This window comes from Notolepis coatsorum (genome assembly GCF_963971535.1).
Source record: "Notolepis coatsorum genome assembly, chromosome: 18".
Lineage (NCBI taxonomy): Eukaryota > Metazoa > Chordata > Actinopteri > Aulopiformes > Paralepididae > Notolepis > Notolepis coatsorum.
Genome location: NC_140182.1, coordinates 53,293,806 through 53,309,911, shown reverse-complemented (window position 1 = coordinate 53,309,911; position 16,106 = coordinate 53,293,806). Strand labels below are relative to the sequence as shown.

Sequence of the window (16,106 nt, the reverse complement as noted above, 5' to 3'; positions counted from 1 at the left end):
CTTGAGTCAGGACAAAGGCCATCAGCGGTGATTGGTCAGTTCAGAACCGGAAGTGGCCTGTCAAATGACGCTCGCCGGATATATCGTCTTGTAACTTGAGACCCGAAGCACGCGTGGTTGCAATCAAAAGGCGGCAAATTCAACTTTCAAACGGTGTATTGGATTATCAGCTGAAAATGTAACGTCACGGTGACCAATTGCAGCCACTCTTATTGTCTGGGACCAAATACGGCCACGCCCCACTCCCAGCAAAAAGTGGGAATCTCTAGAATGGGTTTGGGGCGGCGCTGTATACGGAAGTGGCTCTCAAGGTGACGATTAGACAACACTTTTTTGTTGTCAGTAGATGGCAGCATTGGTTTAAAATTAAAGGCTGAAAATTTTGAGAACTACAACACTGCATTTCCCAAGAGCGTTAGCACAGGTCGCAGGTCACTGGGATGGGTCTATATTCTCCGACGTGATCTGAACAGCGTTAAACTATTACTGCAACCTCGGTATAGCGACCGCGAATGGCCAACTAATTATCTTAACAAAAGTGCGCTGGTAGCATTACATATGTTGTCTAAAGGGGGACATATGGTACAATTTAAGATTCTAATGATAATCGGCATATAAAGGACAAGATAAAGCATCGTTAATTTGTAAGAAACCACAATGAAAACGGCGCAGGGTGCTATTGTTATGAAAATGTGATAGAATCCTATAAAAATGTGGACGCACTTGGCCTACGTTCCGTTAGCCCTGAGCCGACATATGAGCGCAAAGTGCCGCCACGCATGACAGCCCGTATGAGGGCCGTTGGACGTTATGTAAATCATCTAGGAGAAAGTGACGAACATGAAACGCATGCAATTTGAAATATGAATATAGAATATCAGGCCTATAAATTATCTTATTATGGCCAAGTCATACATCTATGGGGCCAAATCTCTTTCCAATGGCAGAGCTCAATCTGGATTTAGTACAACCAGGCGCCCGTTACAGGGCAGCAAAGACCGTGAATGAAATATACTGTAAGTACAGTTACTTTTTTATAATGTCCATTGCTCCGCCATATTTCATCAGATTGAGACGTTTTTTTCTAGACGTAGAAAGGTAAAGAAACAAACACCATTGTATTTTATGGCAATAACGTTAAGGTTTGTTCGACCCCTTGAGATATAATCACAAAAATAACGTCAGAATTGTTTGCAAAGAATATTTTCAATAAGCTTTGACAGAGGCTGGCGTGAGCTGCGTAGTGTAGCTTTATGAAATGTCTGCATGAAAGGGGGGGGGGGCGCGGGACGTTGTTTCTGATTATTGATTACCAATAACGGCATTAGCCTCATTCGCTGATCGGCTGTTTGGCTATCAAAGCAAGGCCTGATCAGCATGAAATTTACGTGAAAAAGCTCTTACCGTGGGCTGGTTGGATCCCAAAAAGGATTTCCCAGTTATCGATCGCCATCTGGTAGATCGATATGTCCATTGGCTGATGCTATATTCCTTTACTGCATACTGAATTCAGCGTCCCAAAAAGTATTACAGGCTACAGGCATAGCTTCAGGCTAACAGGAAAATTCACTGCAGGATGAAAAAAAACGTCATCCGTTCTGCCACAGGGAACACTGCATTATCGAGACAGCGCCCCTACCAGGATCTGGCCGGTAATGCACTTTTCCGAATCCCAAGAGTAGGGTAAATCTGCAGTGCCGCTCTGTGACATTGAGTAGGATATTAAAATGGAATAAAAGCCAAAACAACCTTAACACGTATATATACTTGGTTGGCCTTCAACCGTTGGATCCGAAACGCGTATATATACGTGGTTGGCCAGGAATGTGTTAAGAGGTTCATTTCAGCCCAGTACCCGTTGGGCTTAAGAGTTTATCAGGGATGTGATTTCTCTGTTTTAAACCGGATTTCCCGTTTTTCTGACCTAAAATCATGATACAAAAATATTCATAAAACTTTTTTATAACAATAAAAAAAAAAAACGCGAAAGCAACTTTTATCAGACCTGCTATTCTTGCATAACAGATTTTCATTGGCTATCGATAATGTTAGCAGTTGTGTTGAGTGGCGCGAGATGCTGTAAAGACGTCAACACACTAGGAAACACACTAACACTGATTGCTTTTGTAAAACTGACCAACCAGGGAAGGTTACTTGCAAGCAGTGCAGCAGTCTGCCACTCAACACTACTCAAGGGAGAGCAAGCATTGTCCAGTTAATGTGAAGCTCTGTAGAAACATCAAACTCTCAAGCATGAGGTACAGAAGCCAACCTAGACATAACCAAGAAGCTGAGATGGAGAAATGTCACCACCTTCATTCTCAAAATCGACCTGAGCGCAAAAGAAAAGCAAAAGAGTCCATTAGTCCAACTACAGCCCTTCGCAGTAGGCAAGACTTCCAGAGGAGGCGGTTACAGGTGTTGCACAATCTGGTTGCAAAGAAGAAAAGTTAAGGTCCTACCGTTAGTATTTGAGCCAGGATGACTTGGGAGGGGTCAAGATGACCCCCTTTAAATTTTTTAGGGGGTCACTGAGATATTTGATAAATTCTTTGTCCCTGTCCTCTCCCACCTTCCTCTTCCCTGTGAACAATTCAATCAATAGAATGTGTTCATTCTTTCAAATATGTTTGTCGCTTGCTGATGCCAGTACTCTTATCATCCTGAAGGGTGGTGTCGGCCAACCGGCTGGTTGCAAAAAAAATTAAAATAATAATAATTTAGAAGATTTTCAGGTTTCTTTCTTAAGGCGCAATCACATCCCTGGTTATTAACTGTGCATATGACAAATAAATATCTTGAATCTCAAAGTAAGTAGGATAGTATGGTTATTAGCTTATGTCTTGATTGTGGAGGTACTGAGGAATTTGACACACAGCAATAGTCTCCACCACACTGCGTGGCAGGTATTGAACAAAATCTTGCTGGCCGCTTAAAGCTCTTTGAAGACAAGCCTGCAGTCCTTAAACAACATACTGCAAGTCTATGGACATAGCCATGGCCAAATATCAGGACCATAAAGGCCGAATTAGACTTGCATGGGCTGTCATACCTACACCTTGTCCACGTCATCAATTTGACGCAGGAGTCTAACTTGGACTTTAGCCTACAGTCATAGCAACGGTCACTGACATGTGCAGCCAAGGACACACAGCTGCAGGAGGTTGAGCGTAGTGGGAAGTGAGTGACTGGCCTCTATTGGCTTAGCAGCTAAAATGACAGTTTTATGTGTTAACAGGGAAGCCAGGAGACACTCTGCCTGTGAAGAGGAAACCGGAGAAGCTGATTCACCTGAAGTCCAAGGTCTGTACTATAGTCGCTAGGCTTGCCGTGGTAGTGATCAAGCATCCACCAAGTACATTAGCTCAGAGGACCAATCCAGACCAGCAACAGTATGTACAGCTACATTGATCCGTCAACGGATAGAACATTTACGAAAGGTATTACTGTCCATTGGTTTTTTGATTGGTGTGGTATGTCATGAATATTGCCACGGCTGTGATGCACCCGCAGGCACGAGAGCAAAGCTAGAGTGTATTATTGCTTTTATACAGCAGGTTGCATCGGGAAAAATATAGGATGAATATAGACAATTCTAGGGTCTTTTATATCGATTTCAGTGAACTTTGCATAGAAAAATAGTTCCTAAAGATGTCTCGTTGCTATGGAATTTCAAATGGAGTAGGCTATCAACAAGCTTGGCAACTCAAACTAATGACATATTAGTCTAATGCAAGTGAAAGTCGGAGAAAGTCATCAGCACCTTGGGCGATCAGCACAGCACCTTGGACAGTGGGAGTTGGGCCAGTTCAATGCCCAGGCCGTCGACTTGGTGCTGTTAATTTCAATGCAGCTTTTTTCTCCAGCGCATCCAGTTTATCTTTCGTTGGATTGGCATGTCTAATAATGCTGTTTTTCTGAATACCGCTAGATGTAGGCCCGTCCTCTTTATCTATCCACTCGTTTATGGTTAACGGGTACGTTCAATCGAATGTAACGTCCGCGGAGTAGGTCATGTTGACACAGTTTCCGTTTGATGAATGGCAGTTGAAACTTTCTACAACATTCTAAAGCCAGCTCAGTGGTATATTCATGATATACTCGCTGTTTAGAACGCTCTCGACCAATCACAATGCGTCGTCGGAACTACCTGTTGTATAAATAATATATATATATATCGCTAATATCGCTTCTTCCAGCCAATCCGCAGTCATCATCATTGCATATAGGCATTTTCATATAATTTTGCTTCACTCAAAACTCAGAAATACTTGGTCCACCTAATGTTACACTTACAGTGAGATTGGTCATCAGCAGGAAATCCAAAACTGGAGTCACAAGGTTTTCATCTAATAGCAGTGATACGATAAGATGTATCTTTTATGTTCTCCTCTCATCCAGTTATTACATTTGGAAATGTTCTGAATGTTGGGAGCAAAGAGCTAGTTGGCCAAAGCTGATACAAGGCCGTGATTAGTGCAGGGTTCCCGTGGGGTCTTAAAACCAGACTATAGTTTTCATCAAATACAGAGAAAAAACAGAAGAGGAGGAGGTGTTGCTGTAATTTTCTCCTCAAAGCTCTTGTTTAGAATCATAGAACTAGGTGAGTTCATGTCGATGGAGTACCTTGCCATTGAACTCAAAACAGAATCAACCATTATCGTCACAATATATCGCCCGCCTAGACACTCACCAATATTTATACAGGAACTCTCTGAACTGATTTCATTATGTGTTACCGGATACGATAAGGTGATCCTAAATGGAGACCTGAACATCCACTTTAATAAGAAAACAGACTCCCGAACCATAGAACTCAGAAATCTGCTGGATAGCTTTGATCTAACACAGCATATAACAAATGCAACTCACAGGCTTGGAAATACACTAGACCTAGTCATAACAACAACTGGGCTAAGCATAAAACATTTCTCAATAACTGAATTACCTCTCTCCGACCATCACTGTATATTCTTTGATACACAAATAACCCTTTCTAAAACAAAAAAAGAAATCACTGTTCAAAAAAGGCTCCTAAATGACAAGGCTGAATCAAAATTCATTAATCTTATAAGACTACATGAACCACATAATCATGACAGCTCTTTAAATAAAATGGTAGAAAATCTCAATGATGCACTGTTATCTGTATTAAACTCTGTCGCCCCACTAAAAACAAAAAAAAAGAAAACCAGAGCCTCGCCCTGGTTGAACTATAATGCGGTCAACAAAGAAAAAGGGAAATGCTGTGCGGCAGAGCGAAAATGGAGAAAAACAAAAACCACCATCTGCTGTGATATATACAAAGATGCTTTAACTGCCTACAACAAAACCATCTGCTTAGCAAGGAAAGACTACTTCTCTAAAATCATTACAGAAAACGCTGGAAACTCTAGAATCGTTTTTTCCACTATTAATCTACTACTAAACACTGCCCCTACACCTCCTCAGTCATCAACGGTTAAGTTTGAAGAACTTGCACTATTCTTTAATAACAAAATAACCTTGATCAGGGCCAGCATTACTCATGATGGAAATAAAATTGATTACAGCAAACCGCGCAATGTAACCATGAGAAGATTCACATCCATCACATTAGACGTACTCTCCAAAACTGTCTCAGAATGCAACTCATCCACCTCAGACATCGACCCTATACCAACAGCCTTCTTCAAACGGGTGTTTAATAGTATCTCAAGCCCTGTGCTAGATATCATAAACACCTCCCTTAGAACCGGATCAACCGGTACTTTCCCAGATGCCTTTAAAACAGCAGTTGTAAAGCCACTACTAAAAAAACCTAACTTGGATAGTAATGTAATGGCAAATTATCATCCAATATCCAACCTACCATTCATTAGTAAAGTACTCGAAAAGATAGTTTCAGTTCAAATTAATTCCTTTCTTGAAGAAAACAACATCTTAGAAGAATTTTAATCGGGATTCAGAAAATACCATATCACTGAAACTGCCCTCACCAAAATAATCAGTGACCTCAGGCTAAACTCTGACGAGAGTAAGATCTCCATCCTTATCCTGTTAGATTTCAGTGCAGCATTTGATACAATTGATCACGATATTCTAATTGATCGTCTTGAAAACCATGTCGGTTTCTCAGGGCATGGTTAGACTAGTGTTTTTGTGGTCGTTTTTTGAATACGTTTGAATACGTTTGCTGTCCCTTTTACGGTACATAGAAATGCCGTTTTTGCCGGATACGTTGTGGCCCTACTGAAAACGCTAAATTGTGTTTCCGTTTTGGAGTAGCGCCAAAACATGTGTGTACCGTACTTTTCGCACTATAAGCCGCACCCGACTATAAGCCGCAGCAGCTAAATTGAATGATGTGTACATATATAAGCCGCACTGGACTATAAGCCGCAGGTGTTTTAATGTTTAATTACCATATGTAAGGGTTCGTGCACAGAGGGGATTGTCACAATACTGTCGTACAAATAACAAGAATTAACTCATTTACAAGTTGTATTAAGTTTAGCAAATAAGGGAACAGATAAATAACATTTCAATGCAGTAAAAAAAGCAATATTTTCGGGTTTGGTCCACATATAAGCCGCACCGTTATATAAGCCGCAGGGTCGAAAAATGGGGGGGAAAGCCGTGGCTTATAGTCCGAAAAGTACGGTAATCTGCGCGGAGCCGTTTTTGCTCAACGCCCATGCGCAGTAGACTGTCAGACTGCAGTGTAACCTACAGCCCGCGCGCAGCACCATGTATATCCCTCCTGTCTGTCTGTCTCGAGCCCGGGGGAGCAGCACCGAGCAGCGGCCGAGGAGCAGCTCGCGCGCAGCACCGTGTATCTCTCCAGTCTGGGCTGTCTGTCTGTCTGTCTCGAGCAGCAGAGCCCCCCATGCCCTGCGCGCCTCATCTCTCCTGCATCGAGCAATGCCATAACGTTATTTCGCGAGCGACTGTACATTGTAACATTAACACAGCGCACCCTAACTGCTTGTGTATTCTAGCAGTGTTTTAGAGGTTATTTTGTACAGTACCTTTATCTGCACTGAAACATACATTTCTACAGTACATGCAGTTGTTGGTAGATAACCGTGATTATGTTTATTTATTTATCTATCTCTCTGTGAGCAAAACCTATTAATATTACATGTGTTGGCGGAATCGCGTCAATGTTTGTTATGAATAAAGCGCTCAAGGTGCAAAACGAATGTCTAACTCGGCTGCGAAACTCTCCTGAAAAACTAAACTAAAAACAGCCTAGGTGTAACTCCAGCCTCAGACCATGTACTAAGCTGGTTTAAAACATACATCAGAGGGAGGAAATTCTATGTTAAACTAGGAGACCACATGTCTGAGATATATGACAACAACTATGGAGTTGCACAAGGGAGTTGCTTAGGTCCTTTACTCTTCTCCCTTTACATGTTACCGCTGGGTGATATCATCAGAGAACATAATGTAGGTTTCCATAGCTATGCGGATGATACACAATTGTACATATCTGCTGAACCAAATGATACAGCGATTAACTCCATTACAGACTGCTTACTGGCAATAAATAAATGGATGAGTAAGAACTTCCTGAAACTAAACGAGAACAAAACAGAAATTCTAATTATCGGCCCCAAAACAAAAAAAGAAATGTTAATAAAGAACCTGGGAGGACTAACCCCTTGGATCAAATCTGAGGTCACTAGTCTCGGGGTTATCATAGATTCAGAACTGAACTTCAATTCTCATATTAACAAAGTGACAAAAACATCGTTCTTCCATCTCAGAAATATAGCAAAAGTACGACCATTTATTAATCAAAACGATGCTGAGAAGCTAATTCATGCATTCATATCTAGCCGGTTAGACTACTGTAATGCACTTTTCACGGGTCTCCATAAGAAAACCACAGAGAGGCTTCAGCTTATCCAAAACTCTGCAGCCCGACTGCTAACTAGAACCAAAAGGCATTTAAATGAAAATTCCTATCAAACTCTGTGTCGATTCTATGCAAATGTTATCTTGCTATCTCCTCCCTCCTCTGCCGAGACAACTCGCATCTCCACTCCCCAGACTGTCGAGGTCGTCCTCACCCCCCCTCCCACTCTCGAGTGTGCTGGAGATGAGAACAGAACAGTGTTCCTCCTACGCGCGTTGCACTCGCCCCCTCACCCCCGGCCCTGCTGATATGAATTTAAGACTGTGTGCCATTATTACTACCAAATGTAATAATTGTGAAAGCCCCTTGAATATTGAATATTACTATAATGAAGAGCACTGCTCTGTTGTAATCTAAAATTGAACTATTTTATATGTTAAATACCCTGTTGTATGTCTGCTCCATTTTATAATTCAAAATTTAACTATTTTATCACACTTTTTACTTCTTACTGATGCACTGCTCTGTTGTATGTTAAATACCCTGTTGTATGTCTGTTCTATTTTATAATTTTTAGACTTTTTAAACCGAATCATTTTAAATAATTTGTATTATTTGTATTACTGAATGAAACTGTAAACCGAGAACCTATTGGGATGCTAGATCCTAATGTGAAACACTGTGATTTACCTCCATCTTTTTCATGCTCGCTTATGCCTGTATTTTTTACTGTTGTGAAGCACTCTAAACTGCAACTTCTGTATGAAAAGTGCTATACAAATAAAGTTATTATTATTAAAAAGTCAGAATCTGAATTGTAGTCCTTAAAAAGTGCCTTTAAAAGCTCTTAAATATGATATTTTGATGAGTCTTAAAGTGTATTGGATTAGGAAGATACTTCTATGCATCTCGTTTAAATGTGTTTGGGGGGGGGGGGGTGTCCAGGCTGCAAAGTAAGCAGAATGATAATGGCCAATTCATCAACAATTCATATGGAATTACTTCTTTCATAGTAATTTTACCTTTATACTTTTTTGTCAGTATGGCCGTGAAATAAGTATTAAAGGAAATTAGTATCTATCTTCATGCACATCCTTTAAATGTTGAAACCTGCAGGAACCCTGTAATGAGTTGTTATGTGACCTCTCCAGGGAGAGGACCATATCTGCTGCAGTGCCCTGTCTCCTTGTGGTGGCTGGTTAGCCTACTCTACAGTGTCCAGTCTACGCCTCTACAGACTACAATACAACAACAATAACATCAGCGTCACCAAGGTGAGATCCTCAACATCCAGGCAGGGGGCTACATTACCAACATCCAGGCTGCTGCTGGGCAGGGGGCTACATTACCAACATCCAGGCTGCTGCAAGGCAGGGGGCTACATTACCAACATCCAGGCTGCTGCAGGACAGGGGGCTACATTACCAGCAGCCAGGCTGCTGCAGGGCAGAAAGACAGATAGCTTTCTACTGAATGCACTGTATATGTAAATTGGTATCTATCTTCTCGTCTGACTCTGGAGAAGACGGTAAGTGCATTTCCCATAATGTTGGCGTGTTCCTTTTTTAAAGAAAAGCTTCTCATCTCCACCATTAGACATCTCTATTTGCTCTACCCCACCCTCCAGGTAGCAAAGCTGCCAAAAGCCCTCCGCTCTGCCCACCAGCTCTGCTTCTCCTACGACTCCTCCAGACTCTTCGCTGCCTCCGGCCAATCCTCAGTCGTCGTCGTCGCTCTCAGCCAATCGGAGTGCAAGTATGAGCGCACCCTCAAGCCCAATTCAGGTGAGACACACACTACATACCTATGCCATTTAGCGATGCACCCACACCGATACTGGTATCGGATATCTTTCCGATATGAGGCTAAAATGTAATATTGGTGTCAGAGTTTCCCAGATACTAAAATCCGATACGAAGAAACATGTCTAACGTGCCAGAAATCAAAGCAAAGTAACTTGATTTTCTGCATTGTTGACACGTTAACTCTCTAATGGAGTGTTATATCTCAAGAATCTTTGTCCAATTACCCCAAAATGACGGTCCAAGTCTATACTGCTAATTAAAAGTAATGGATTGGTACTCTGTATTTGCCAATGACCCGTGTTACCAAGTAAACAAATCACGGTGCTACTATCGTTGGCTCTCAGAATGGTAGCCAGTTAGCCTGCAGCACTGTAGTACTAATAACGTTAGTATTGTGTATTCAAAAACGCACCGGACTGCGACGTAACGTTTTACCGTTTATTTGCTTGCTCCACCACAACACACACATCAACTCTCGTTACCACAACGCTTTACGGTATTTTCACAGCATTGTCGCATCATTACCGTAAAACGTGAACCCTGTTGTGATCCACATACACAACAGTTAGCTCTCAGAATAGCCAGTTAGCCCGCAGCATCTAGTGCTACTATCGTTAGCTCTCAGAATGGTAGCCAGTTAGCCTGCAGCACCGTAGTACTAGTAACGTTAGTATTGTGTATTCAAAAACGCACCGGACTGCGACATAACGTTTTACCGTTTATTTGCTTGCTCCACAACAACACACACATCAACTCTCGTTACCACAACGCTTTACGGTATTTTCACAGCATTGTCGCAACATTACCGTAAAACGTGAACCCCGTTGTGATCCACATACACAACAGTTAGCTCTCAGAATAGCCAGTTAGCCCGCAGCATCTAGTGCTACTATCGTTAGCTCTCAGAATGGTAGCCAGTTAGCCTGCAGCACCGTAGTACTAGTAACGTTAGTATTGTGTATTCAAAAACGCACCGGACTCGGCGGACTGCGACATAACGTTTTACCGTTTATTTGCTTGCTCCACAACAACACACACATCAACTCTCGTTACCACAACGCTTTACGGTATTTTCACAGCACTGTCGCAACATTACCGTAAAATGTGAACACCGTTGTGATCCACTCGCTCCACTAGTGAGGACTGGTCTCGCCCTCTGCTGGCGCGTGTGTGCACTACAACCACAAAACTCCGTTTCAGTGTAATTATACTGAAACGCATCTGTGATTTTGACGGTATTTATTTTCAATACCGTCGGGATTTCTAAATACCCTGGTATACCGTAATACCGTCATACCGCCCAAGCCTATCACACACATCCCAAAACTCAAAACAGTTTAGCACACATTCATTTAGTTTGACAGTTATTGAAAGTAAATTAGTTTGAATATGGGCAGCAGTGATGTCATCGGGAACATTGATTCCTTAACTGCTTCTGCGCCAAGAACGAGTTTACTCGTTGTTGCCCGCCAATCGAATTGCGCCAATAACGAGTTTACTCGTTTTTATGATAGTTATTTCCTTTATTTGCTATTGCCATTCATAATTCATCCAGCAAGGCTCCGGGAGACTCTGGACTCTTTCTGATATTGCAACGGCTCAATACTGCCACCTGGTGGATTTTTGGCGATGTTGCACTCACTCTAAACCGGATGGTGCGTTCTGTGCATCGGTGACAATGTTCCGGGCAGAGCTCTCTTGTTATGTGGATCCAGACAAACACTCTAGTGCATTGGATCGCTTTCGAGACGCAAGAATCAATATGCTTTCGGCGTTTATTGCGTCGTACAAACGGAAAACGGATCTAGCAGATGGAAATCAAATAATTGGAATATTTTTTCTCCAGACTCATCGGCCACAGGTAAGAGGAATCTAGCGTTAATTCCAGCTCGATTGTCCATTTATTTCATTGCAATCCATCTGATCAACGTATGATGTCGTACTAAAGAAAGCCGTTACTGACAATCAAGGAATCATAAATGCCCCCCCCCCCCCTTTCCTTCACGCATGATGGAGCATAATTTATACCGATCATATGCATTTTAATTTCTTTGTGTAGCATGTATAGGAACGAAACGCCAATCGATTATGTATAATATGTAGAGTTGTTCCGATACTGATACCAGTATCGGAAATGCCTCCGATACTGCCTAAAATGCTGGTATCGGCGAGTACCCTCTAATTCTGCGCTCCGATACCATATGACGTAATTTATCATTTTAACAGCAGATACTTTCTTAAATGCCATCGTCCCGAGAGAGGGGTGTTGACGGGGAGCTCTGATGGTTTCGCTTGCTGGTGTTATTAGCATTAGCTGAAGAGTTAACCGAAAAGCTAGTTTTAGCTTTAACGTTACTGTAACTGAGGGGTACAATTCCCTGACTCTATTAAATAAGTATGGTATCATTAAACCACTACTGTCTTATGTACATTACTACTGGCCATACAGTACACAGGTATATGAGATGAACACCTCCACAATAACACGGCTTCACAACAAATACTCGTTTAGAAGAATATTTATTAGCAGCACGAAGATTATCTTACATTACTTTACTTATCAAGATTGAGAATTGCGCTTGTAAGGCGAAGAATGTGCATGAATAGGTCAAGAGCGTAAGTCCATGAGCATATTACGCAGGAGATAATTAATACCACCTGTATCATAAGAATTATATATATGGTACACTAGTAGGGCAGCTGGAGATACTAAGAGGGTCCCTCCGGTTGTAAGCCAGCAGGGGGCAGGAATGTTCGAATGCAAAAGTCTGGATCAACGGGGAATCAATAAGCTCCAGCTACGGGAGGCGGTACATTACTCCCTTGATCGGCAGACGAAAGCAGCAGCTATAATCCAAGTATGCGTGCAGCATAGGTGAAAGCCAGCCAGCCTCTCCTAGAGACGGCTCGAGTGATGTTCCTCACGGGTAAATCCCACACAGCAGCGGGTGTAGACGATTCTCCGCTCCAACAGCCTCAGGACCAAAGCAATAATCCAGCCGGAAAAGGCTCTGCATTCACCGGTGTAGATTCTCCGGTGCGCGGTACTTCACATTAACTAGGTCGAACTTGACGTTATTCCACTAAGCTCTGACACTTTACTATCCTATTCGCACGCGGTTATAAGTGCTCTATTTAGATGCACGGTTGCTCACTTCACTTGGTCGTTGACTCGTGATGAAGGCTTTAACGTTTGAGGGTAACACGTTTCTAGGTTAACTAACTGCTGTATCCACCTGCAACGTATTTATACGTACGGTGAATAATCTAGTGCCAACCTTATTTCTGTCTCGTATTCCTGCGCAAGGCCGGGCATGTACAGACATGTCTTAGCGGTGACTTTGAACTAGACATTGGGGGGTATGGCCGTGGCGCCTAGGGGATCGCTTCCAATAGGAGAACGAATATTATGGTCTGTCCTGTACCAGGTAAAGGGATATTCCGTGTATATGTACAAAGAATATACAAGGGATATCAAACGATATACAAATATTATACATGGGATCTCAAGCAATAAATATATATATTCGGTTTAATCTGACCCCTTTGTAACAGTTACCTTGGCTAAAGTTGGGGCTATTCATAATCTAGAAATAATGGCTGCAGACCTGCAAGCAAAGTACAGCAAGTTGGCACAGGCGTATTCCAAGGTAAATCACTTTTTCACCAGTAACGTTATATTGTCTTGTTTCCATCTAACGTTAGCTCATGCTAACCTAGCTCACGCTAATGTGGTCACTGATCGACCTCTCGCACACAATTAATGACATGTTGCAGACAGCCATATCGTGACAATGTTTAGCTTTTAGTGCCAAATGATAAGAGTCTGAGGCGAAGTCTCAAAAGAGAATGTTGAATATTTATTGTGCAAAAATCACAACAGAGCCTCTACTACTAACTGAAGTTACCGGAGCCTTCTGGAGTGCAACAACATATAACGTCCATGCGGAATCAATGTCCCAGCAACCATTCCGTGGGTGAACTCATTGAGATAGTTGTCAATTAATGATACTAATACTAATCTATACAATCACCTGTTGTTGAATAAATACCATTACTTTATAGTTATTACTAAAAAACAGTATATACCGTAATTCCTCTAATAGTAACCGGTATTCAATTAAAAACCGGGTCTCTATTAATGACCGGGTGCGCTGTTGAGCTAAGCAATTATAAGCCGGCCTCCTAATACAAGCCGGGTATATTTTGTTATTGTTGTTATATGCTGGCCTGGCTGTGCAGTAAATACCATATAATGGTATGGTGTTAATGTTTACCAAGAGAGTAAGCCTACCTCAGAATTGTATAAAACGAAGTTATTATTATTATATAGGGCTGCAACTAATGACTAATTTGGTAGTCGACTAATCTGTCTTATTTTTTCGATTAGTCGACTAATCGAAAACCAATTATGTAAACAAACTACAACAAAAAAAACATTTTTTAAACTACCTATCTTTGTGAAAGTGGCTTCTCAGCTCTGGTCCAGCTGAAGACAGAGCAGAGGAACAGATTGGACATTGAGCATGACCTCAGAGTTGCTTGTCTACCATCACCCCAGACTTTGAGACTCTTGTCAGGACCAAACAACAACATCATAACATGATGATCCCATAGCAAATTAAAATAATGACTCATGAAACATTTGAATTTGGATCTTAAGCCACTTTAAATGAAAATGTATTTGAAGAACAATACAGCAATCACTCATAACAAGATAAATAAATTAAATAATACAAATTAATGTGGAAGTGTACTTTAAATAACTAAAAAAATAATAATAAAAAAGAAATAACTAGCAGCATTTGCCCCCAGCACCGCGGCTGATGGGGCTGTAACTTGGTCCAGGACCAGGAGGGTGACGTGGAACAGCTGTAAGGGGAGAGGGGGATGAGTCAGATCAGACAGACTTCTAGGTCTTTTGTTTGCTGTGTGTGAGAGGAGTCCGTGTATGTGTGTGTGTCTTACTCTGATCGCTGTGAGTGAGAGGAGTGTGTGTACTGTGTAATTTGTGTGTGTGTCTTACTCTGATCGCTGTGTGAGTGAGAGGTGTGTGAATGTGTGTGTGTCTTACTCTGATCGCTGTGTGTGAGAGAGAGGAGTGTGAATGTGTGTGTGTCTTACTCTGATCGCTGTGTGTGAGTGAGAGGAGTGTGTATGTGTGTGTGTCTTACTCTGATCGCTGTGTGTGAGTGAGAGGAGTGTGTATGTGTGTGTCTTACTCTGATCGCTGTGTGTGAGTGAGAGGAGTGCGTGTGTAATGTATTGTGTGTCTAGTCTGATCATCATCTCCTGCAGGGGAACAATGTTTTCAATGTCTAAAATTTGCTATGGGATCATCATGTTATGATGTCTGGAACCCTGAGAAGCCACTCTCACAAAGATAGGTAGTGCACAAAAAAGAAAAGAAAAAATTAATAACGTTTTAATTTTTTTTAATTACTAATCGACGCAACAATTTCTCGTCAACGATTTTTTATAATCGACGTCGTCGATTATGTCGACTAATCGTTGCAGCCCTATTATTATACCAGTATTGTGATTGCACTATTTTACTTTTTTTTTTACCACCTGTAATTGCACTGTTTACTACCGTATTTCATACAGTACTTGGTTTCAATAAATGAACCCAGTACATTTTACTGGGTTCAAACTGACACAAAATGTTGATTTATTCAATATGATCGGTTTGAAAATTAGAAATATAGGCCTCTCTCTTATACATGCCTCCTCCTAATACAAGCCTGGTATCCGCTACAGTTGAAACAAATACAAGCCGGGGTTACTATTAGAGGAATTACGGTATATAAAACGGTAGCTGTAAAAAAAAAAAAAGGTTTTATAATTTATATATATATATTTTTTTAATGTATGCACTGGTATCGGATCGGTATCGGCCGATACCCAAAGCTTAGGTATCAGAATCGGATCGGGAAGGAAAAAATGGTATCGGAACATCTCTAATAATATGCGTTACTCTCAATAACTGTCGATCTAAATTAATGTGTGCAAAAAAGAATTGTTGGTTGTGTGTGAGATTATGTGTAAAATATAGCCGCATTGTTTTTTGGTGAAGTGCCCCTTTTAATGCAGTTTTTCTCTGGATTGTCATAATATACTTGTATTGATCAGGCACCAGGCAGCCCATCCACCTGCTGTGTGCCAGTGAGGACGGCAGATGGCTGGCCTCAGCCAACAGCGACCACGAGATTCATGTCTACAACCTGCAAAAACTAAAGGTGAGTTACAACCTTTAACCCTGTCCTGTCCTGTCATCTCTCTGTCCCCTGTCCATCTCTACCCCTTCCTGTGAATATCAATGTTGGACTAGAGTACACCCCAGGTTACCTATGTTATTGTTGGAAGTTATAACTCGGGTAAACCAAGACATGTCAGATCTGGGAGAAGAGCTAAGTTGTACCACATGTGGAAATGAAACTGATACTTTGTTTGTC

General features: G+C 41.6%; 1 protein-coding gene across 1 annotated transcript in view; it reads left to right on the top strand.

The window, feature by feature from the left end:
* Nucleotides 1–16,106, top strand: part of utp4 (UTP4 small subunit processome component) — a 77,855-nt gene that overhangs the window by 40,983 nt on the left and 20,766 nt on the right. The window contains exons 10-13 of the mRNA XM_084335345.1: nt 3,239–3,303; nt 8,998–9,120; nt 9,474–9,630; nt 15,784–15,890. Coding sequence (XP_084191471.1) covers nt 3,239–3,303; nt 8,998–9,120; nt 9,474–9,630; nt 15,784–15,890 — 452 coding nt within the window. The remainder of the gene's footprint in view (nt 1–3,238; nt 3,304–8,997; nt 9,121–9,473; nt 9,631–15,783; nt 15,891–16,106) is intronic.